The sequence below is a fragment of the Monodon monoceros genome, unplaced genomic scaffold (genome assembly GCF_005190385.1).
Source record: "Monodon monoceros isolate NGI ecotype Baffin Bay Population unplaced genomic scaffold, NGI_Narwhal_1 Super_Scaffold_14, whole genome shotgun sequence".
Classification (NCBI taxonomy): domain Eukaryota; kingdom Metazoa; phylum Chordata; class Mammalia; order Artiodactyla; family Monodontidae; genus Monodon; species Monodon monoceros.
The window spans coordinates 17,381,603-17,407,689 of record NW_021703770.1 but is presented as its reverse complement, the minus strand read 5'-3'; the positions used below and the strand labels follow the sequence as shown (position 1 = coordinate 17,407,689).

The following is a 26,087-nucleotide window of genomic DNA, read 5'->3' as shown; positions in this document are numbered from 1 at the left end:
TGCTTGTCACTGGGCCTTTCATATCACACTTTCATCAATCTTGAGTTATTATTTTGATTCCCTTACAGGTCAGCTGAAAATTATCCTTCAGAATTTTGTTTTTTAAAATGTTACATAGGAAATGTACTTCTAAGTCTTCAAGGCTATAGGAACAACAACTTGGCAAAGTAGAAAATCTTAGGTCATAATTTTCTTTAAGCATTATGTTAGCCTGTATTCACTGTCTTTTGAACTCTTCTTATTCTGAAGAAGTTACAGCCACAGTACTCTTTCACCTTGTACAATAACTGCGTTCTGATATTCCTAGGAACTTATACATTTTTTCCTTAACCTTAAAATTTTAAATTTCATCAGACTCTAGCTTAGGTCAGTCTCATTTACACTCTTTCAAAGTATTCTATTATTTCTGGGATTATTGCTTTTCTTCCACCTGCTCTATTCTTTATGACAATTTTTTTTTTTTTTTTTTTTTGCAGTACGAGGGCCTCTCGCTGTTGTGGCCTCTCCCGTTGCGGAGCACAGGCTCCGGACGTGCAGGCTCAGTGGCCATGGCTCACGGGCCCAGCCGCCCCGCGGCATGTGGGATCTTCCTGGACCGGGGCACGAACCCGTGTCCCCTGCATCGGCAGGTGGACTCTCAACCACTGTGCCACCAGGGAAGCCCTTTATGACAATTTTTGAAAATATTTTCATCTCCTTAACTTTATTCTCTGTATTTCTGAAAATGTTTTGAATATGTAGTGTTCTCTTATTCATATTTTTCCTTACGTTTTTTTTCAACTTCACAAAGCCTTGCCTAATCCCCCTCCTGAAGTTCCTACTTGTATATCTTGCTCTACTTTCACAGATAACAGTTTTGACAGGTACAAAATGTTTTCTTTTTTTTTTTTTTTTTGCGGTACGAGGGCCTCTCACTGCCGTGGCCTCCCTCATTGCAGAGCACAGGCTCCGGACGCGCAGGCCCAGCGGCCATGGCTCACGGGCCCAGCCGCTCCACAGCATGTGGGATCCTCCCGGACCGGGGCACGAACCTGCGTCCCCTGCATCGGCAGGCAGACTCCCAACCACTGCGCCACCAGGGAAGCCCCAAAATGTTTTCTTGAAACCTTATGTAATTAGAAATTTCTCCCAAACCTTCTATTTCTTAAAATAACATGTAATTAAAGCTATAAAATGATACACTAACTTTTCAGAAAGACCAAAGATATCTATCTATAACTCTTTTCTTTTCCCTCATTTACTAATTTTTATATGAATTCTACATTTACCAAAAACTCTCAGTGAGTCAAGAATTTAAAATCAAAATATCTGTATTGTACATAGTATGAAAACCCTAATAACTAAATAGTAAATGGTAAACAATTCTTTCTATTGATAAAATGATTATGGGCATATATTTCTAAAGCATTACCTTTAGTATAGTCAACAACTGCTTCCAAAGCTGCTATCCTGATGTCCACAAAGTGGCCATATTCTGCGTAAGATTTAAAAAGAGCTGGATCACTTGGCACATGGCCATTCTTCTGAAGCACTCGTATGGCTCTCAAACAACTAGGAAAATGTATTTATAGTTAAATACTCTTTTAAACTTGTTTCCAAGGCATTAGAAATTAATCCGTAACAGTAAGCTGAAAAATGAATGTAATTTGAATCCACTTTTTAATTTTTTAACATTCAATTTTTGCAATGACAATAAAAAACCCTATTAAAAGAAAACTAATTTCAAAACTTTGGAAATTCAGTTTCAGGTATTTTAACTGGAACACACTTCAGAAAAATGTATTTAGCATAAAACATAACTTAAATAAAGTATTCTCTCCAGAAGTTTTAGTAATACATATATAGTTTATTCACTAGTATATATGGAAAGTTGAAACTGTTCATAATGTTGAATGGGTAAATCAACTTTTTTTTAGCTAACTCCTAATGAAATAGAAATTGTCGACAGTCATACATACAAAGTTGACAGAAGCCTTAAAAGAAGCCTAACAATAAACTAATAATATGATATAATAATATTATATTATAATTATTATATAAGTATTATAATTATATAATAATAAACAATAAACTATGATAGAGTTTAAATTATATCCAATGGGATAAAAGATTATGCAGACATCAAATACAATGCTTATGAAGGATTTCTGATGACATGAGAAAGTGTTTATCAGCAGAATATAAAAACTATATATACAATATGGCAAATAATTTAAAATTTATATGTTACCAGAGGAAAAAATTTAGAAGGCCATTCTCCAAAATAGCAATAATTTATCCATGGGTGGTAGAATCATACAGGATTTTATTTTCTTTTACTTTACTATATTTCCCAATTCTCTATGCAAATAAATTTCTCTTATAATTATGAAAGCAAATAACTTTAAGAAACAAATATGAAGAATCATCATACCTGACAGTGATGGTGTGTCTATAACTCGGAAGAAGTTTTTCCATATTCAAAAACCTAGTGATTTCTTCAAGAATGAGTCGCACATCTGGATTTAAATTATCCAAAGTTCGAACTTCATTATTCACACTGACTGCAGGCGTAACAGAGTTGGCAAGGGCATCAATCATTTCTGCACGATAATAGTTATCTGAAAACTAAGCCAAAAAATAATTACGAGAAGACAACAGAATTTACATTTCTATTCAAAAGTTAATAAAATAAAATATGATAACTTAAAAACATAATTCATCTGAAAACATAAGCAAGTTTTCAGGTTAGTATTCAATTCCATCCTTTGTATAGAGTCACACAGTGGAAAAAAGAGTGAAAGAGGTCTACTAATTAGAAATACATTACTTTACTTGACAAATGTTTACTACATGTAAGACACTCTCATAGTAATCTAGCCAGATTCCTCTAAAAGGAAGACCACAGTCCACAAATCCTGCTGGTAATACAGAGCTTCAAATCAGCTATTTCAGTGCTCTATTCTCATCTAAAACATCCAACCAAGGGTCACCAGATAGTTGAAGAAAGCATTAACATAAAGAGAGACCAGAACAAAGTGGGAAAAGTGACTTGGAGGAAATAAGAGTATACAAGGAAAAGAAAACCAGTAGAGGGAAAAAAATTCAAAAGTGACCATTAATATTGTCTGAGAAGTAACCAATGATATCCCTTCCAACAGGATAATACATTTTAAAAAAAAAGAAATATGCAGAGAATCAGAATAAAAATTAAATTGGAATATAAAATTGAAAAAAACTCCAAAAATTTTGAGCAAAAAAAAAAAAGAAAAAATAGGAAAGAAAGCACAAGGAAGTTGGAAGGCTGGTGTAGAACACATGACATACAAATAATAGGAGTTCTAGCAAAAGCAGCAGAGAAAAGGGAGGAAACCATCCAAAAAAACAAATAAAAATTCCTAAATCCATATCCCAGTCAATTCCCAGAGAAGCAATTTATTGAAAGCAATCTGAGTGTGGTTTGATTTAAACTCAGCAACTCAGATGCTCTAGCCTAGAAATCTGAACATGGAGCAAGCAAATTAATTACTTCTATCAGCAGTGTTGGGATTATGCTGTGGCAAAATAAACTGCTAGGAGACAAAGGAAGAAGACCTGGCCCCTTCTGACTTCCACCATGGAGCCAGAACCTCCAATTGACACACATAATGGCACAGTCCCTAAACATTCCTATGTTCAAATACCAGGTAGGAAAAAAAACAAGGCACATAAAAACAAACAAAACCAAAACCAAAATACTCCACAAGTATTCACCATGGACGAGTTTTGTTTTCAAACTGTTCTAATGATTAAAAAAATTAATCTCTATAACTTCAGTCAACCTTTTCTCTACGGTTTCTAAGTTTTATTTCACACTCAGAAAGGCCATTTGCATTCAGAGATCATTTAAAGAATGTTCATAGGTTTTCTCCAAGTATTTTTATAGTTTCATTGTTACCTCTGATAACTACTTTGCTAACAAAGCAAAAGACCATTTACTTAACCATTTCTGAACTAAGTATTCAGAGCACAGAATAAACTCAGAAATTAAAAATGAGACAGGGATGTGGATGAAGTACAAAAACCAAAATATTTAACATTTACCCCTCAGACCATATCCAATTCTCACAGACACTATACTCCTAATCGAACAGGCTAGATTATCTGATCACCCCAAAGTCAAGTGAAGAGTAAATAATTTGTGAAACACAACTGGGGGGTGTGGGGGCATTTAGTACATACAGCAAAACTTCCCACAGAAAAAAACAACTGAAGACATCAACGTCAACGTACTGCAGCAAAGGCTGACTGAAGTTTTTAACAATGATCGTTTGGTATCAGGAATAGTTCAACCCATGTTCTGCATACTTATTTAAGAAGACAAATTTCATAAATGTATATATGATTTATTAGAAATATATGTTAGAAATTCATGTGTATATATAAAAGATTTTCATATAAAATGACTAATAACCAGGCTTGAAAGGGATTTAATTTTAGTCTTCTTGAAAACTAAGTTATCTAGAATATTGAATTTAACGCTCCTGCCCAATTCGTGAGATGTTAAAATTTTAAAAAATATCTCCCCACCCCCAAATCCCAACTTCTTTTTGGCATTTAATGTTCTGTATTTCTAATTTAATCTTAATCCCAGAAAAATCTTTCATTTCTTCTCATGCGCTTTATATAGTGAACCTTTTTTAAAAAATATGCTTAACCAAAGCCCTCAGAGACAAATCATTAGTGGTTGGAAGTGAAGTACTTTAAAAACAAACATAAGAAAATCAATGAAATATTCTTAGGCACCATCCAATCAAATCTTTTCTTCCAGTTTTAATCCATTAATCTGCAAATCTTTAAATAACAACAAAATCTTTTTCTCTCAACAATAATTTTTAAGTTTTGACATCAGACAAATCTGGGTTTCGCTCCTGGCCCTACCGCATATATGACCTTGAGTAAATCTGTTAGCTTTTATTAGCTTCTATCTCCTCAAATGGAAACTGAGATAATTATAGTATCTATCTCAGAGGTCTGATGAAGATCATATTAATCAAGTTTTGGTACAGGCCATGGAACATACAAAAAACTAGCAATTATTACTGTTGTTATTATTTGCATTTATTCTGTCCTTAATATCTTCAGGGATTAAGATGTATGCTAGTCTTAATTGAAGACAATTATATCTTCAAAAAAAGAAATTCACGTGTAGGTGAAGAAAGCAATACTATAAGTGAAAGTCAAAACAAACCAGCAGATTAGGAAGGAAAGAATCTTACAAAACCTTTTTTAACAATATTCAAAAATGGAAAGAAAGTGTATCAGCTATAATGTATTCTTTAAAGAAATAATTTTTTTAAGGACTCTTAAATCATTTGAATGTTACTCTACTGACTTAAAGAGGAAAATTTTGCCTTCTTGATTTTTCACTATAAATCACCATTTGTAAATAAAACACTTGTGACTTTTTAAAAATTAATTAATTAAATTTATTTATTTATTTATGGCTGTGTTGGTTCTTCGTTGCTGCGCATGGGCTTTCTCTAGTTGCAGCGAGTGGGGGCTACTCTTCGTCATGGTGAGTAGGCTTCTCACTGCAGTGGCTTCTCTTGTCATGGAGCACGGGCTCTAGGCACGCAGGCTCAGTAGTTGTAGCTCGCAGGCTCTAGAGCGCAGGCTCAGTAGTTGTGGTGCACAGGCTTAGTTGCTGCGCGGCATGTGGGATCTTCCTGGACCAGGGCTTGAACCCATGTCCCCTGCACTGGCAGGGAGATTCTTAACCACTGCGCCCCCAGGGAGGTCCACTTGTGACTTTTTTTTTACTGTTGTAATGTTTTATTAAACTTCTCACGAATTCAACTTATCCTACAAGTTACATGTGTCATTATATGTGCTGTTCCTTCTGCTCGGAGTAACCTTCCTAGACTGGCCCTACTCAGACTGGGAAAATCCTATTGTTTATGACTCAGTTCGAGGGTCACATCTTATGTACAAAACTTCCCTGAGTGTCTCTCTATACCCTTGGAAGAAGGCACTACTTCCTCCGAATCTCCCTAGAAATTTGTGTATACATACCTCCACTTTAGCAGTTATGAATAACCTGTTTACTTGTCTGATTTCCCCATTAGGCTGAATCCTTGAGGCCCCAGAATCAGACTGTGATATGCAGCAGTTCTTCAATAGATGTTTAATTTAAATGAAATTCCAGACGGCAACTACCATGCATTCTTTCTATGTAACGTGTTATACCGCCTAGCATAGCATATATTCTCAAAAACACTTGCTGATGGTTAGAATGATAACAAGTAAGGTGAAGTAACTTTTGAAGCATGGCATTCAATAGTAATTTACTAAATAAATGAATAAAACACACATAATGGTAAAAAAGAAAAAGTCAAATTCATCAATGAACAAGTTATCCCAAGAGGAACTGTTTTCTGGGTATCACTTGATAAAAGAAAAAAGGAATAAAAATAAAATTGGGCTGTCAGACTTCACCAAAACAAAAGTTAGCTGAGTTCCCAAAATTTGATGTACTTCTATCTCCACGTTATAACAGTATACGGAACATTTAAAAACCAAGTAATCTTGGTTTTCATCTACTGATTATAATAAATCATGTTTGTATATTTCTTTCTCTATAAATTTCAAGTATAATGGACACAACAATGATTTCACAGTCTAAATATTTCTTTAAAAACAAAATATCACTGGCTACTTTTATAATACTAAGGTATCTTACCTTATTTTTTCTGTTGTCATTGTACTTGATTAAGTCTAAAATAAATGTTAAGACTTCTTTGGGACAAAGGTTATGAACATCTCTCAATAAAGCCATAGCAACTGGCATAGTCTACAAAAAAAAATTTTGTTTAATTTTCATTACTACAATTCAATGAAGTATATGCTGAAACAGGGTTACTCTGGGGCTGACACAGGTATCTGGATGGACTCCAACCCCCACTGATTCCTACCCCCTCCCACTGGGAACATGTCTCAAACACGCTAACAAAGGAGCTGAGTAGGAAACCAAGGGGAAAGCTGCATAACTGGATACACTCTGTAGCCCATTTGTCAGAAGAGGTATGTGTAATGTAAATTCAGTTCTGTGTTTTACAAGGGACAAGGTATGGGCTTTAACATTAGATAAGACCATTGTTCAACTTCTACACCACTACCTATTAAGATGGATTATTATAGCTAGTTGCTTACTGAGCAGGAGTCTAGTTTCCTCACAACCATTTTCAGGATTAATGGATACAGTGGCTGGAGGCATGTGGCAGGCAGACAGTAGAGTTCAATCACCAGTCTGAGAAGATACTGATTCTCCAGTACCACTGCCCCATTCTCAGCCTAAGGAAAAATGGTAAATTATCTAAAATCCAGCTTAACTTTCTCCTTTCCAAATTTTCATAGGCAACTTTTCTAAGGAAGTAGAAGCCTGACTCACAGTGGTAACCTCTACCAGTAAAACCAAGCTATTCAAACTCGAGGCAGAACTACAGACAAATAAACATCACAGTCCCCAGTACACAGAGAGATTTGGACTACCCCGTCTTCTGATTCAAAATAACTATTCCCTCTAAGCTGGGGGACAGAAAGTAGGAGGACTCCTTTGCTTGCTTGAAGGACCAGAAGCAAGGGGACGGTCAGTGCTATAATAGTTATTATTAATGCTGTAAGAACTGAGGGAAAGTTTTTTTTCCATAGAAGTAGGACTTAAATTTGATTTAAGCACTAATCCTCTCTCTCTCTTTTCTGCCACTAGAAGTATTATGTGAAAGGTGAACTAGTCTAAAAGCACTGCTTTTCCAATTTTTTTGATTGTAACCCACAGTAAGAAATACATTTACATCCCAACCTCACACACACACACACACACACACACGTGTCATGTAATCAAAGTAAAAAATAAAACAAAAAAAAACCTTACACCTACCCTTATTTCATGTGTTGCATTCTGATACTGCCTATTGTTTTCTTTTATTAAAAAAAAAAAAACTTCCAAATTGATTTCATGACCCCCCTCATTAATGGATCACAACTCCCAATCTGAATATTGATCTCAGGTATATGGAAGTACAATGGCATAATGAAGGGGACACATTCGGTAGTCACAGAAATTAACTTGCTTTCAGACCATACATTAGCGAAATGGCAATAGAGAGCTGAGCAACATGTTCAAGTACTATGAAATGCTCAGTTCTTTAAAATAACAGGATGCCTCAGACTTCTTTGATCACACCAATATTGGCTTTTCCCAAACCCGATCTCCTGAATCTGTTCTGCTGATGAAATTCACTATCAATATGTCATGACCTCCACTCTCAGCATGTGTCTCAATGTGGCTGGGTAATTCTTTTCACATTTCTCTCCATCACACACAAATCTCACTTTGCTTAACATTCCCCTCAACATCTATCATTTCATTTACTTTTTTTTTTTTCATTTACTTTTAATCTGCTTTCTACCTGCCTCAGAAAAAGGAATGTTCTTATCTTTTCTAAAATTAACCTCACAACTATGTCCCCACCCACTACTAATAACTTCAGAATTTGCTCTATCTTATGTTTTTTTATATTTACTTGCTCCCAAGAGATGAATATTTCATCTCTGCTTCTCCACTGGTTCCTTTCTCTGTGCCAAACATGCCTCAAGCTTTTTCTCCCTCTATACAAAACAAAACCTGAAATGTCCTTTCTCAGCCTTGCTTTATCCTCAACATGTCACCTTTCTCACACTCTTCAACACCAAATCATGAAAGAATAGGCTTCATTAGTTTTTTTCTACTTCAACTTTACTCCTCCTTCTAGTTAATCTAGTTAATCTAATCTGGGCCTTCATTACTAACTTACTCAAAATATTTTACAAATGATTTCCAAATTGCCCAAATGCTGACCACCCTGCCATTCCCACATCACTTCCTAAAACAGTGGCTCTATCACACCACCACTTTCTAAATTACCATTTGTAAAAAACTTGCTATTTGATAAGAATATAGTGCGAAACACTTCACATGCTTGATATTATTTAATTTTAAAAAAAGATAAATTTACAATTGAGTAAACTGAGGCTTAGAGAGTTAAGAAACTTGTCCTCTTGCAAACTGCTAGTGAGCAGCAGAGCTGGGACTGAAACTAGAGCTGTGTGCTGTATTGTCTCTGACTCAGAAATGCTGTCCACATCCTACAAGGATGGCCATCAGAAGGACTCACCCATACCTCCATCCCCCACGTAACCAACCAAAAAGTCAAATTATCCATTTCTACTTACTTGGACAGTGTACTTAGTCTACTTAATATGGACTTAGTCTACTTAGTGTACTTAGTCTACTTAATATGGACAGTGACTTACTTGCACACAGTTCATAAAATCAATGAACAACTGAAACTTTGGAAAACATTTTAGGAGCAAAAAGAGAACACAGACAAAATCATTTACAAGAAAGTAAATAATATTTGAAGAGTCCCCAGGTTAAAATGAGATATACAGATATTGGCAAAAAACAATCATAAGAAAACTAGAAGGGAGACTGTACCTTCTGTAGAAAGTAACTTTGAAAGCTCATAAAGTTGTTCGTTTTCACAATGTTTGGACAAGTTTTACAACAAAACATCCTAGTAAAGAGTGACTTCATGGCTGGTGGTCCTGTCCATGTGCTCACCATTGAATTTGCAATCTGCAAGTAATTAGAAAATGAAGTAATTTGACCACCATGGAAAACATATTTTTAAATAAATAAAATAGCTTTCTAAAAGTTATCAATACAATCGGATTCATTTATAACAATTTCAGTTCTTAGAAATTTAATACATTTTAGCTTCTCATGATCATTTCCAAGAAAATGTATATAAATATATTTATATATTTATAAATATATATAAACTCTACCCCCCCTAAAATTCTTATGTACACTTGTAACTGTTTTCAACAAGTTAGTTTCCAAACTGGAGCACTCTTCTTATGTTTTAAGAAAACTTGTTTGCAAAGACTTTATTCTGAGTAAGTTTTGTCCATTTAGGCAGATGCAGTTCTAATGTTTTAAATTTATCAGATAGAAACACCACCATGGATTTTAAATAAGGCTTTTAAATCTACCCTAATTTAAAAATAAGCAAGTACAGTGCTACCACCTAAGTCTGTAAGAACACTTTACAAAAAAATCCACATCTTGCTATTGATACTTTAGTGTATATAAAAATCACGTCTGAAAAGAATGAAATTATAATTAACTTTAAATAAGTCTATAATTTTACAGATCTGCTAAGAATTCTGCATGTGAGAATCACGAAGGACTTTATAGGAGCAATGAAATTACATCCTTAGCAGATGATTATCAAAGAAGATCACATTTCCCCTCATATATCTGAGTAGATGTAGGAGTCAAACTGCTCACTAGTTACCATTAGAGATATAACAAATCTAAACCATTATAATCTGTTGAAATGCTGGACAAGTGGATTTAGCAGGGAGGAAGGCAAGAGAGTTACTATATGGGAATGAACCTAGTACCAATATGCTTTTTAAATACCTGGAACCCAGTATTTCTGGCCAAATATTTGTCTGCATTTTCTGGCTTTCATTTGCTCTACCTTCAGGTTTTTTTTTTGTATCTAAAGAAAAATATGTAGTTTTCTTAATAAATTAACTTTTCTATTACATTAAATAATACAACCTATCATTTTAAATTCCATATCCCTAATATTGATTACTAAGCTCAAACCAACAAGAAATCACCACCACAGTGGGAAAATTAAGATGAACTGATTTCATGTACTACAATATAAAATATCACTCAAACCAAGGAATTTCTTACATTCTTTGCATTAACAATTCTTTGGTTGGCAATTCAGTAAAATGGGAAAATTCTCTTTGGTTTTAAACTCTCAGTTTCAGTTTGACAATGATAAAATTTTAGTGCATTACTTATTTTCAGGTCAAAACGTGTTTCTTCAAATCAGCCTTGTTAAAAGCATTTGGCAAAAGCTTTCAAGAGACCAACCACCAAGTAAAATTAAAGACTACGGTGAATTTTAATTCACCTTCAGAGATAATTTTGTTTTTTAAAATACGCATCAGCCATCTTGTTTTCTTTCTACTGTACATAATCTCACCTTTGCAAGGCAGAAGCAAGCTGACATTCTCACGCGGTAGAAACACTGCTCCTGTTCTAATATGTCGGTAAGGGCAAGCCGAGATGCTGGAGTGGGGAACTTTTCCAAGGCCAAAATGGACTCTTGCTGTGCCACAACATCCCTCTCATAGCGGAGCTGATACTGCCACATAAAATCCGCTTGCTCAAATTCTACTTTCCTCAATACCGACATGTCTGGGTCTATCCTTATCCACAGCAAAGGAGAATCAGCACTGAAAGAAAATATAATTTTCTTTTTTATTTATTTTTTCAATTTCATATATTTATAAAAACACAGCATTTATTAACCAGATTCCCTTCTCCATGCAGTTTTACTGCGTTCATGTTTTTAAAGATCATTTTGACAATTTTCTCATTATGTTTAATATGAATTTCAAGTTTCTCACAATGTCTAATCTATCTATATGGATCCTTTTTTTTATAAATTTATTTATATATTTGTTTATTTATTTTTGGCTGTGTTGGGTCTTCGGTGCTGCACGCGGGCTTTCTCTAGTTGCAGCAAGCGGGGGCTACTCTTCGTTACGGTGTGCAGGCTTCTCTTATCACGGTGGCTTCTCTTGTTGCAGAGCGCGGGCTCTAGGCGCGGGCTTCAGTAGTTGTGGCTCGCGGGCTCTAGAGCTCAGGCTCAGTAGTTGTGGCGCACGGGCTTAGTTGCTCCACAGCATGTGGGATCTTCCTAGACCAGGGCTCGAACCCGTGTCCCTGCATTGGCAGGCGGATTCTTAACCACTGCGCTACCAGGGTAGCCCTATATTGATCTTGTTGAAACAAAAAAATCCATCTGAAAATATTAATTTGGGGATTTTGATTAGGGATTGTATGATGTGAAAAGGGGAAATTGGACCAAATTTCTTCATTTTATTTCCGAAAGTCTAATACTTGCCAATGGCTATAAATGCCACTCTTTATGAGACATCAATCTGTAACTAAAATAAACATTTCTTTTTTCTCTTAATTAACTAATTTATTTATTTGGCTGCATCCAGTCTTAGTTGTGGCACACGGGATCTTCATTGCGGCATGTGGGATCTTTACTTGCGGCATGCAAACTCTTAGTTGCAGCATGCGAACCCTTAGTTGTGGCATGTGGGATCTAGTTCTCTGACCAGGGATCGAACCCAGGCCTCCAGTGTTGGAAGTGCAGAGTCTTAGCCACTGGACCACCAGGGAAGTCCCAGATAAACTTATTTCTTATTAATTTATTAAATTAATTTGTTTAGCTGACTTATTATTAAAAAAATGCTAGACTCATGATCATTTTTATCAAACAGAAAGTTCTGAAATCATAGTTCAGAGGTATAGCATAAATTTATCCTCATGTACCTCTCAAAGTAACAAGAACAGTTTTAAAAATCTAGTCTAGAGACTTCCCTGGTGGTCCAGTGGTTAAGACTCCACACTTCCACTGCACAGGGCTCGGGTTTGATCCCTGGTTGGGGAACTAAGATTTCTCATGTCGCCTGGGGCGTGGCCAAAAAAGAGAAAAGCAACCAGCCGAAAAATCTAGTCTAACACTCTTATCAAAGAACACCACCTGAAATATAAACTCAATTCAACAAATACTACTGGGTACTTACTACAGGCAAGGACTTAATATGGAAAGATTATATAAACTGTATAATAAATAGAAGTGATATTTGGTAACCAAGTTAGTAAATAATTACAGATGTTTTATAAAAAATACACAGGCACAATATGGATGGGCGAAATAAACTCTGAGCTACATTATATTTAAAAATAAAATGCCTGTCAATCAATAAATATTACCACAAAATTTTTACAATGATATTTAAATTGTTTTTTGCAAACATAGCAAGTCTCAAAGTGCCCTGGGGCTTTGTCCAAAGACAAAGAAAGCCAATAACATCTGAGAACTCACTGGAAATGCAAACTATCACGACCCACTAGTGAAGAGCTGGGTCAGAAACTGAATTTTAAGATTCCCCAAGTGACTTACACGCACTTCAGTTTGAGAAGCAATGCTCTAGAGGCCACGAGGGAAGCAAGAAAACTAATTCAAGGCTACTTCCTCTGAATTTCACCTGGGCCAGGCTAGATTTACTTTTCTCTCTTTGATTAATTATAATTTTATGTTAAAATTTGTTTTCAACATAAGGTTTTTATTGCCTTCTAAAAGTATTAAATGCACTAATTTCAGGACATGTACATACTTTTAGATGTAAATATATTACAAGACAAATGAGAATGCAGAAAATGTTATATCCTTAAACTTAAGTAACTAACTTACTCCATTGCAGAAAGATCCATGTCAACTTCTTCTCCATTCATCAGTGGAATTTTTTTCTTCTTATTCCTACATTTAAGGAAAAGTAAGTCTGAAAATTGTGACATTTCCAATTCTGAAAACAGATAAAGAGCAGCTGAAGTTCAAATTAAGAATTTCACATAGTGTTGAAAGATATCCTAAGGAGGAAGAGATAGAAAATGTAATGGAATTTAAACACCACAAAACCTGTCTATTTTGAAACTGAAGGGAATGAAGTAAATGAAATTAAAATGTCTTCCTGATCAAAGTTTAACAAAAATCAGAAATATACAACTAAATGTTAACTTAAAACATATATATATTCCCAAAAACTGGTACCTGGAAGTTTTATACAGAAAGATAAGAGATCTACCAAATAAGGAAATCCTTTATAAAGAAACAAAAAAATAACCAGGCCTGAAATGAGACATGAATAATTCTGAACATGTTATGTACGTGCAAGGTGCTGTCCTATATGAAATAAAGCAAGTGGTAAACTACAAAACATCTTAACAGTACTAATTAATATGTATAAATAATTAATATGCACAAGATTTAAGATAAGCCAAAACAAAAGCAACTGCTTCCATGCAAATTACTCCTGAATCATAAAATCTACTGTACACTACACTAAATGCATGGTCACATGAGGACAAAATAGGAAAAGAGAGCACAGTCTTTTTATGTTCCTCACACCAAAGGATACATAAATGACGTGCTATTACTAGAGAAAACAAAACAAAGGAAATATTATGAAAAGGGTAGCAATCAGATGTTCTCGATTTCAAAGGTGCACAGGACAAAAAGAAGAAGAATTTCACTTTGAACTAAGAAAGAATTTTCACAGAGAATGATTACAGAGATTTCAGAATCAAGTTCTCTAAACGCCTTCAAAATCAACTGACATTCTTGTCTGTGTGAGATAACCTAAGTGTAGTCCTAAGTATAAGACTTCTGTCCCTGAAATTTTGATATTACTACACATTCCTTTCACTATTCAGAGCATATGCTGATAGCTGAATTAAAAAACAAAAAAAGTGGTAAAGAAAAAATATATTAAACAAAAGATGAACCATTGGACATTTTTTAAGTAAACTGGTAACGTGCCTTTGAAAGACATCAAGAATGTTCTTTCAGGGCATGGTGATACAGAGAAAAGGGAGAGTAAAGGAGACGTAGTAAAGAAGATGCAGGGGCTTTTCGTGACATATGTATTCAGCTATGCTCCTTATAGTCAATGACCATTTCCCCAATATTTTCTATAGATATTAATCAAATGAGACTAATAAGAATGAACCTAAGCGATTTGTCTTGAAGTTTTCCTGGCTCCAAAAACTCAAACTTCCATTCCACTTCCCCCTGTCCCTACAAAATAAGGATTCTCAAACCTAAATTTTAAAATTAATTATTTAATTCTAAGGATACGAATGTTGTCAAGAACAGAAAGCAAATAAAGAATGTTTGGGGACTTCCCTGGTGGCACAGCGGTTAAGAATCTGCCTGCCAATGCAGGGGACACGGGTTTAAGCCCTGGTCCGGGAAGATCCCACATGCCACAGAACAACTAAGCCCATGCGCCACAACTATTGAGCCTGTGCTCTAGAGCCCACAAGCCACAACTACTGAGCCCGTGTACTACAACTAATGAAGCCTGCACACCTAGAGTCCACGCTCCGCAACAAGAGAAGCCACCGCAATGAGAAGCCCGCGCACAGCAACAAAGACCCAACACAGCCAAAAATAAATAAATTAAAAAAAAAAAAAAAAGAACGTTTGGTAATACTAACTTGAAGTAAAAGGGGGGGAAAATACTAGACAACATGTTCTCTACTTAAAAATTAGGTATACATTAGGGTTTTTATTTTGGCATTTTAATCTGTGAGACTGAAGTTTATAGTTATTATCCAATGCCTACCTTCTGCTTTTGGAATGGCAGGGTATATCATGTTTAAGACTGTTTTCTTCAATTTGCAATGTATGATTGAAGGATCCATCTAACTCCTGTACTGTCACTTTAAGTGGTCCCTTTAAAAAGAAACATACTGTTCAAAGATAGTACTAGAAAAAAAACCAATGTGTGTTCTTATGTGTACAGGTATATATATCAAGATATAACACTATACAAGACCTCCATGTGGAGACACAGAAAGGCAGCTGGTACCAGAGGTGGGGATAATTGGGAGAATTTGTTTCCTCCAAGATCTGTATCAGCAACCCTCTTCTCCCTTCCCTGACACTTGGTGTTTTCTCAATTTCATTCTTTGCAAACAAAATCTCACTATGAAACTTCCAACCAGCTTCCCAACCATAAACCCTTCCTTTATTTAAACTGGCGAGAAAGCAGTGCAGGAGGCCATTTTGGAAAAAAAACTTACCACATATTTCTGAGTTCCAGGAGATGTATAATCTTGTTTTATTTCCAATTCCAAGACATTTCGTTTTCTATTAAAGGCAAAACTTCCATAAAATTTTACCACTCCGCTCTGGTCTCTGAAGAATTGTAAAGGAATTTTTGCATACTAAAATAAATACGTACTAAACAAAATAAATTATTCATTAGGGTAGTAATAATTTTCAAATGCATTCCCCCTGGTTCAAAGCTTAAGAGCGTACTCCACTCTAAACCAGGTGGCAAAGTATTCAAAATTCTTGTGAAAAATGTTTCCCCAGATTTAAAAAGAAATTCTGAAACATTAAGAAATTAGTTTTTTTGAAAGAAGCAAAACCACTCTACTGGGTTATTAATATAGTGCCTTGAAATGAAAAAAATGTAACAATTGATAAGTTCCAAGATACCACTCAAATTGTGCCAACCTCTAACCACATCTAGAAGTCACCAGACCACTGCATCTTACAAGTAATCCTACAGGCCTGTCTGGTGGATTATTTACCTCCCTCACCATCAAACCTATTGCTATACTCACACACTAAAAGGTACTTTATGCCAAATTTTACAAATACAGATGTGTATGTATGTGTGTCTCAATACCTAGTAGGCACCTTAGAGGAAATGATTTACAGTTCCTGGTTATTTCTACTATTACTTACCTCCTTTCATCCCGCAAAGCCCTTTTCTTCCTCCTTCCCCTTATACACATAACCTTCCCTTTGCTGAACTGCTATTGAAAAGGATACACCCACTGCTTTATTAAAGGCTGGATGTCTTTGCCAGAGACATTCGAGATGGATTTCAAAAATCCAGATGTGGAAACCAACATCTGACTCCACATATGTGACTGGAACTTCTGAGATGAAGCAGTACTAGCCAAACTTAGCAGTTTATTGAAAACCTGCAAGAATCAAAGTATCATTTAGTTTGTATAAGATAATATACATTGCTTGCAATTCTGTACTATTCCTACTTTGCATTATAACTTTATTATAGACAATTACAGAAGGCAATTTCACATCTTACTTCATTGATTGTTTTAGTTAAAGACTATTAGCACTGGAAGCATGAAAAGATTTAAACAGCCAGACTATAAAATCATTCTTCCTCTAAATATAATTGAATTTTAATGACATCCTGTCCAGACAATGAATACTGTGTTTTTAAGAGCTATAATACTATACAACACCTATAACATATTGTGCTACGAGCTTTACATAGGAACTATACGTTCTTTAAGAAGTTGAGAACACTCATTTGCATTTATACCACTCTAAGAAGTGAACCGGCTCTTTACAGACCACATCTCATTTAATATTTCTGCTCTTTAAAGGCAAGATAAAGGACAGAAGGATTCAAGAAACTTAACTTTAAGGCAAATTTAAAATGCTTTTTAAAAAAAGATGACTTAAAAGTTATTTTCCACTTACCTCTAAGAATATTATCAATGGAAAAAGAATAGCTGAACATTTATAATACAACTGGCTTTCTATTACCTCAACTAGTACATATCAACTATTTCCGCCAAAACTTGCTTAAAACATATGGCAGAATTTAGCGATAGCAAAAATAACCATCTTTTAGATAAATGTGCTTTTTTCTATTGAAAATATTTGTAAATGGCACTTCATCCTTAATATTCTAAATAATGCCAGACACAAAATCATAGCATAAACAGGTTTTACTTTTAACCTCACATTTTAGTTTTATCTTCATAAAAATCCTATATTAAGTGGGTCAAGTATTCATACCCACTCTACATCTGAGGAAACACAAACAAAAAGAACAGGTTACTTACTGGGCAAACAGCTAATTGGATGCCCTGACTCCTATTCTACAGAATAGTATTCAGATTATATACATATAGAACAGATCTTTCTTTACAATTGTTAAGTTCTTTAATACTTACTTGTAACATAAATTCCATACTGATCCTGTTTTCAATCAATCTCATCACAAGGTGAGCTTTACACTGAAACATAGTGTAGTATTCCCAGGAGAGCGTATGTGGATGCTTTATGGAAAAGTGTAGATGGGATGCTGGACTAAAAAAGTAAACAGATTTGTTTAATATAACAAATTTGAATTAAATAAACAATAAATTTCATAGCTACGTCAAGACAATAAATCAAAAACCTCATGGGAGTACCTTAGCAATTTCCTTAGTATGAGAGCAACGAAGACTAGGAAACATCTAAAAATAACTTAACTAGACATAAAGGAAAATTTGAATGAACAGAAACACATGCCAACCTCCTGGGAGGAAGACACAATAGTGTAAATATTTCAATGCTTTCCAAATTCATCCATACAATCAATGCAATTCCAATCAACATCCCCAGGTTAAAGCATATACAAAAAACATTCAAGATGGATTACATATCTTAAACAAAAACAATTATAAAAGTACTAGAAGAAAATAAAGGAAAAAATATCTTTTCATAATTTTGGGGTGGGAAAAATCTTCAGAAGGAAAAATATAAAATCCAGAGGACATAAAGACCAGACTATGTAAAAATTAAAAATTCTGACATGAGATCATCAGTAAATTAAAAGATAGGTACAGTCTGTAGAAAATATTTACAACATACATGAACATTTAAGGTGTTTATACTTTTTTATTATTTCAAATAATGCTACAGTGATTATCTTTTCATACATGTGCAGTATTTCTGTATGGCAAATATCTAGAAGAATAATTTCTATATGATAACATACTCAGAAGTTGAATTGCTGAATCTAAAAATTACCCATTTTAAAATTCTCATTGGTACTAACAAATTACCCTTCAAAATCAGTGTACCAAATTATACTCTCACAATCAATGTGTAAGAATAGTCATTACACTTCCTTAAAAAAGCATGGCATACTGAAATATAAAATTTTGTAATTTGATATTTGAAAAATTACTTTTATACTCCATTATTACTTCTGGGCTTATGGACAGCAATATGAAAAAGGTTAAATAAATTCCAAGGTATAATGGAATACTATATAGCATATAAATAGAACAAAGTAAATTCACGTACAGTCACATGGAATGCTTGCCAAAATACAGATATGGTTAATTTTTTAAAAAAAGAGAAGTACACAGTAACACGCATAACTAAATTGTATTTTGTAACTGTCATATACACATAAATAAAGACCAGAAAAAAAAGAGGTCTGGAAGACAATATACCAAATTTATAATCAGGTTATCTCCAAGAGAGGAAGTAATGGGAGTGAGAAGTGGTAAGAGGGCTAAAAAAGATCTTTTACTTTTTACTCCACATACTTCTGAACTGTCTTGTTTTGAATCTCTTCAAAGAGCATGCATTCATGTGTTGCTTTTATACATAAATTTTGAAAATCAAACATACAAAAGGAACTAAATAAATGGACAGAACAAAGGTAAAAGCATTTAGTGTAAATAATTATTTACACACAATGGGAATGCTCTAATTATATGCTCGGAAACTGCCATATAGCAGGCAGTCAAGAGAAGAAAGGGAAAGGAACTAACATTTTAATGAGTGCATACTATGCATAAAGCTTTACCTCAAGTAATCCTGGCAAGAAACATGGTTAAGATGGATAATCATTGTTGTTTTACACATTAAAACACACACTCACAAAGGTTATACAATTTTCTAGGCTCACAAAAATCAGTAACTACAAAAATCCAAGTCTGTCTAACTCCAAATTCCTATGCCTTGCCACTGACCTAATCTTGTCTCAGTGACCATACTTCCACCAAAGAAAAGACTACTGATTATACAAATTGCAGTTTCTTAACCTTTGTTGTACTTTTAGACACTTGGGTAGTCTGGTTAATCCTATGGACCACAGAAAAAACTGCTTTTAAATGTGCACAATAAAATACACAGGTTTACAAAGGAAACCAATTATAATGAAATACAGTTATCAAAATATTTTTTTTAAACTATGACATTACCAACATATGTGCTAGTTTATTAATGCATTAAATAACAAGACCTAGCAGTGGTCTACTGTACTAATTTTAAGGTAATGAGTGCAAAGAATATTTCAAGGTACTTGCTAACAATTAAAATGTGACAAGAAAACATCCATGATTTCTACTGTTGACAAAGTCACAGCACTGTCTGTTACCTACAGTCATAATTAAAAGAAATATAAAATTTCAGTTAATGGTGAGTAAAAAATACAGAAAAACTTTCCCATCCAATTCAATCCATATTCCCTTAGAGAATTCATGGACCCTAGAACAAATAAGAATCCCTGCTAGTACCATTATGTTGTTATAAGTGGTTGTCTCAGTGACTTGCTAAAAAATAGAAAGGGAAAGAAAAGAAGGAAAGTGAGAAAAAGGGAAATAAAAGGAAAGAGGGGGGGCTTCCCTGGTGGCGCAGTGGTTGAGAGTCCGCCTGCCGATGCAGGGGACACAGGTTCGTGCCCCGGTCCGGGAAGATCCCACATGCCGCGGAGCGGCTCGGCCCGTGAGCCATGGCTGCTGAGCCTGCGCGTCCGGAGCCTGTGCTCCGCAACGGGAGAGGCCACAACAGTGAGAGGCCCGTGTACCGCCAAAAAAAAAAAAAGGAAAGAGTAAATAAGTGTCTAGGTAGCTGACCATTCAGATAAATGTTGATGCTGAAATCATCTACTTAGCCTTTTCTATTATTTTTAAACATTTATGAGAATAGTACAATATATTAGCATTAGGAAATTAACATGAAAAAGAAAAAAGCTTTATTATTTTTAGTCTTTTTTTAACGTTTAAATCCATTTACAGTCATCACATGCAAAAGTAATGAAAGGAGTAATTAGAATACTACCAGTATCTATGGGCTCAGTATAATTACAGACCATTATTAACACTTCTTTGGCCTGTGTGGGCCTCGATACACATACAAGTGATCCTAAAAGACTAATCCCATAAAACAAGGTTTGTAGTATCTCTGAACAATAAACATACTTATCCTTCTCTTTTCCTCCACCAAATATGGGATGTAATAAAACTCCACCAGTTTTTAGTTCGTACGCCACTATTTTGTCCAGCTCCTTAAAAAGACATAAAAATAGGGGTCAGTGAAAATTATTTTACATATCAAATTTTAGAATTCAACTGTGGTTTCCAATTTCCCGGAATCAGAATGGAAATTTCTGAAAATAAATGAAATGTATTTGAAGGGTAGTTTATGTTATAAACAAAGCAGACTACACAACTGGCCGAATGATAGAGCCAAAAAGCCTTCTCTACTTTGTGACTTTAGGGCTGGCCAGTAGCCTGGCAAGTTTTCCTAATGGCTCTCCCCAACCTCTCTGACCTGTTCTCCAAGTTTATTTCTTCCTTCTCTGTATTTTGCTTCTGGTGGAGGATTTAAGCAAGTAAAAACAAATAGGGATAAAGTTATGACAGGATCTATAATTTTAAAACTTCTCTAGTTTTCTTTAATATGACAGATCAAAATGAAAAAATAAAAGTTTAAGTGGAAAAAGACAACACAACTGTGCTGGAAATTCATGACTAGTGTAGGTAACATACAAGCAGTACAGAGAAGTGGGAAAAATCATAATGAAATAGTTAAAAGCCAGGTTTGAATCCTGGCTCTACTACTTACTAGCTGTATAACTTTAGCCAAATAACTTAACCTCTCTGTGCCTCAGTTTCCTTATCTGTAAAATGCAAATAGTAAGAGTAGCTAGGAGGATTAAGATAGCTACTATTTATAAAATGTTTGTAACAGTGCCTGAAACACTTTAAGTTTTTGAAATTAAAAATGGACTCTTCAGTTCTAGATGTATGAATCTTTTATAGTTCTCGATATTTGAAATCTTTTGCAATTACTTTTTGGCTTACTTAAGTTTAGGTTTAGATGGTGAAGGTATATAAAATGAGAAAAGAAGGAGGATAGAGGGGGTCTATTTAATGAGGCTATTAAAGGCTGAAATTTTCCCCCCTGAGAGGTGAGAAGATAAACATGATATGATTAAAATGTATATGAACAGAATGGGCTAGGCAAAATACAACTGACTTTCTCTTTTTGGCCAAATCTTTAAATAATGGGAAAAGATGTGAAAATGAGAGAGAACATAAATACACTGAAGGACTAGCCAACATACAATAAGTACTTATTATGACCTAGGCACTATGCACATCACACGTATAACGTCTCACAATCCCTGTCCATACTAGTAGTAGCAGTAGATACTACTAGTAGTAGTAGATACTACTACTACTTACTCTCCTTATACAAAAGACACTTGGAAAGATTAAGCAAAATCATAAATAAAGCTTGTGAATGTATGAAGCAAAATGAAAAGCAAACTGACTCCAGAATCTAGGTTCTAAGCCTAAACAAATTTAGAAAGCACAAAATTACATTAAAAATGACTACTATGAGGAGCTGGAATATATCTAACAACTAACTTGATGTTTAAGGAGCTTAAATATTCTCGTTCTTAGCAAAAAAGTCTTTGGAGGCCAACACTGACAATGGAAAGCAGATAAAATAGACCATTAGTCTTTCTCTGTAAAATGATTCTCATTTTGCTGGAAAAACTCAAGGACTTTCAACTGACAATAAGTATTTTATAGTTACTAAAAAATAAAGGACACATGACTTGAAAATCTGGAGAACACTAACATGTCTTATTGACTTCTAAGTGGAAAATGGATCTAGTTGCTTTTACCTCTTTAATCCAATGGCGATATTCATTAACACCAAAAGTTTTTTTCATCCAGAGACCATAAATATAGCCTGAAATTCCCTTCAATACCCATTCATCAGACCTAAGCAAAAAGTCAAATAATAATATATCATTTTATATATTTTTAATATAAATAAAATATAATAAATTTTATTATTTTAATAATAAAAATTCTTCAGATATTTTTGGCAAAAGGCCAAAGAGGGTAACAGAACAAGCATTAGCATGTACTTCTCTGCCTTCTTAAAGAAAATGAAAGTTATCAAACCATTTGGTTTTCCCTCTTCCTCTGACTGAATTCTGCCTATCCATTCATTGTACCTTCTTCACATCTGGCATCAACTTAATTATAAGACCACTTTATACTCTTGGTTCAAGGTACCTATGTTTGTGCTTTGCTCTGGCAGTACTGCTTCCCTTATACCCAAGTCTGCCCATACTGTCTGCCTCTAAGGGAAGAGGTGCACATAGCCAGGACCATACTGCTCAATTCTTTCTCTTTTTTTTTTTGATTGATTGATTGATTGATTGATTGATTGATGGCTGCATTGGGTCTTCATTGCTGTGCGCGGGCTTTCTCTAGTTGCAGTGACCGAGGGCTACTCTTCATCGCGGTGCCCGGGCTTCTCACTGTGGTGGCTTCTCTTGCTGCAGAGCACGGGCTCTAGGCACACAGGCTTCAGCAGTTGTGGCTTGCGGGCTCTAGAGCACAGGCTCAGAAGTTGTTGCGCACGGGCTCAGCTTCTCCGCGGCATGTGGGATCTTCCCAGACCAGGGCTCAAACCCGGGTCCCCTGCATTGGCAGGCGGATCCTTAACCACTGTGCCACCAGGGAAGCCCCAATACTGCTCAATTCTTAAAAGTCCACATTCTTTTATTACCAATCCCATGCATAATTATCAATGAGATTCTAAGACCTCAAGTTTAATTACTTATTTTTTAGTTTCTTAAGTGGAAAGGCAATGACACCTTTCATTCATTTATTTATTCGTATGTTTATCCATTCATTCATTCGTTCATTAAAACATTTTGTCTATCATGTTCCAGATACTATCCTTTAATGAAACTATGTCTTAGGAAAATTACAAATCAAGAGGCCTTACCCTCCACCCTTTCCCCTCCAGAAAGAAAGAAAAAGACACCAAGACTTACATACTATATATTATAATCATAAGTTATAATCTTAAGGGAATTTTGTCTATTTCTTCAAATTCATCTCAAGTTTAAAAAAGAAAATAAAAAGTGTTGTATTTCTCACATCTTTCAAGTAAATTAGCACAAATCTAGGAACTAACAGGAAAATCCCTATAGCATCATCACTATTGTAGAGGACCATTATTTTACCTTAAGTATTACCAATTGCACTGAATACTGACATCAGAATTCTAACTATAGTTCTCTGTACACTGAAGTCCTTGTATCTACAGTATTTATTTAGTTCTTTAAGAACTGATGTTATCAAAATTCTTACCTTATTCTTATTGCATATTACAAAATTAACTCTATTGATATACTGAGGACACGGCCAAAAATTTAGGATGAAATTTATACTGATTACTTTTCTTTAAATATATATAATAGTGTCTGTTAATTATCTGCAGTTAGGACAAAGTTCAACTTACACTGCAGGAAAAGAAAATAAAAATAAACTTTCCTGATTTTTCTCAGTAGTTGTAAACTTTGAAATTACTCACCAAGACATTCTGGATATGAAACATCCAAAAAACTGCTGGGCCAAGGACTGGGCTAAACACCTTCTAGTCAAAGGTGTCTCATCTATAATCATGGCACTGTGTAACAGATTTGTACTGGAATTTAAAAGAAGAGACAGCTCATTATAACCAAGAAATAAATAATTATTCAATCAAAATAAAATAATCACACTTTTAAAATAACAGAATTTAATTAATACATAAAAGAGAAAAACCAGAATACTGTCCCCAACAGCTTTTACAATTTTAGTTGAAATTCATAATCTTAATAACTTTTGTTTAAAGCAAGGACTGTAATGTTTTCCACTGATTTCCATGAAAAATATAAATACCATTTTAGGAGGGTAGGGGGTTGCAGCATCAATCAGAAACTGGTATGTTAAGCAGAGACTGATCTTTTTATGAAGGGCTCTTCTAATTTCAAAAATCTTTTCCTAATAATACTTTAATGTTTTGTGCTATATTATTTACTTTCAAATGCACTGACCCATCAGATTGTCTAAACAACTCGGAAGAATGCAAGAACACTATTATTATATCCATTTTACAGAAGAGAAAATAGACCCCCCCAAAAAAATGACTGACCCTGAGACATATAACTTCTAAATTTGGCACTTTTCAAGGAATGAAAGAAGGGAGGGAGGTAAAGAGGGTAAAAGAAAAAAGAAATAAAACTTTCTTTTTTTTTTTTTTGCATACAAATTTCTGATGATATCAGTAAATTTTTAAATAGTGCTAGGACAAAAACCTCACTAGATACCCATATAGTAACTTGTATCATTTTTGTTTTTAATGCATAAGCCAAAAAGAGACTAAACACATATGTAAAAAATTAGTATCAGTTAATTCTGGATAAAGATACTATGAATCTTTTGGGTTATTTTGAAATGTTCTTCTTTATGCTTTTCTACATTTTTCAATTTTGAAAACTGGATTTTCTACAAAGCCAACCATAACTAAATTGAAGGGAAAAGGTTCAAACTGCATCTTAAAATTGATCACAGGGGCTTCCCTGGTGATGCAGTGGTTAAGGATCTGTCTGCCAATGCAGGGGACCCGGGTTCGAGCCCTGGTCTGGGAAGATCCTACATGTCACGGAGCAACTAAGCCCGTGTGCCACAACTACTGAGCCTACGCTCTAGAGCCCAGGAGCCACAACTACTGAAGCCCATGCACCTAGAGCCCGTGCTCTGCAACAAGAGAAGCCACCGCAATGAGAAGCCTGCACACCACAACGAAGAGTAGCCTCCGCTCACCACAACTAGAGAAAGCCCGCACACAGCAACAAAGACCCAATGCAACCAAAAATAAATAAATTAAATAAATAATTTTAAAAATTGATCACAAAATAAATAACCTATCTTCACATCATTAACCTAATTTAGGCCTTCTGAATTTGGATACAAACCTAAAAATGCTCATGGAAGCATAAGCAGCCACTTCAACATAAGCCTCATCGATGAATACAGTCTTAAAACAAGAATATGGGTATCGACATGTAAGAATTTCTTCATAAAACTCAAAAACTTCATGAAGATACGACGTGGTATGTTTAAGCAATGGAAGAAGCTGAGGTAAACAAAAATGAGTAACCTAAAAATAAAAAGCAGGGAAGAAGATCATTAAATAAAAGAGTTAACTGAAATCTTAAATTTCCTAAATATCTCAGTTATAAATGAAGCTGCATATAAATCCCTGCCCCCCACCTTTTTTTTTTTTAACAAATCCGTGGCACTGAGAGAAAATACTGGTATGAAATTAGTGACTATTTACTATGTTTACAAAATATTCATTACACTTAAGACTCAAATTCATGATGGATTATAAGTCTGAAATGCTTAGATCCAATGAAAATAATAACTTTGGTTCCAAATTAAAGTTTCTTTTGCATATGCATACAAAACAATCTAAATTTCCAAGGCTTATTGTAAA

General features: G+C 34.7%; 1 protein-coding gene across 2 annotated transcripts in view; it reads right to left on the bottom strand.

Annotated features, from left to right (window-relative positions):
- TAF2 (TATA-box binding protein associated factor 2) overlaps nucleotides 1-26,087 on the bottom strand; it is an 81,228-nt gene that overhangs the window by 34,096 nt on the left and 21,045 nt on the right. For both annotated transcript variants that reach the window (XM_029222926.1, XM_029222925.1), the window contains 14 exons: nucleotides 25,564-25,748; nucleotides 24,138-24,251; nucleotides 22,426-22,525; nucleotides 20,708-20,793; nucleotides 17,681-17,816; nucleotides 16,518-16,672; nucleotides 15,758-15,872; nucleotides 15,298-15,407; nucleotides 13,365-13,430; nucleotides 11,073-11,325; nucleotides 9,497-9,637; nucleotides 6,701-6,811; nucleotides 2,414-2,607; nucleotides 1,412-1,551 (listed from right to left, as the gene is read on the bottom strand). In XM_029222926.1, coding sequence (XP_029078759.1) covers nucleotides 1,412-1,551; nucleotides 2,414-2,607; nucleotides 6,701-6,811; nucleotides 9,497-9,637; nucleotides 11,073-11,325; nucleotides 13,365-13,430; nucleotides 15,298-15,407; nucleotides 15,758-15,872; nucleotides 16,518-16,672; nucleotides 17,681-17,816; nucleotides 20,708-20,793; nucleotides 22,426-22,525; nucleotides 24,138-24,251; nucleotides 25,564-25,748 — 1,906 coding nt within the window. The remainder of the gene's footprint in view (nucleotides 1-1,411; nucleotides 1,552-2,413; nucleotides 2,608-6,700; nucleotides 6,812-9,496; nucleotides 9,638-11,072; nucleotides 11,326-13,364; nucleotides 13,431-15,297; nucleotides 15,408-15,757; nucleotides 15,873-16,517; nucleotides 16,673-17,680; nucleotides 17,817-20,707; nucleotides 20,794-22,425; nucleotides 22,526-24,137; nucleotides 24,252-25,563; nucleotides 25,749-26,087) is intronic.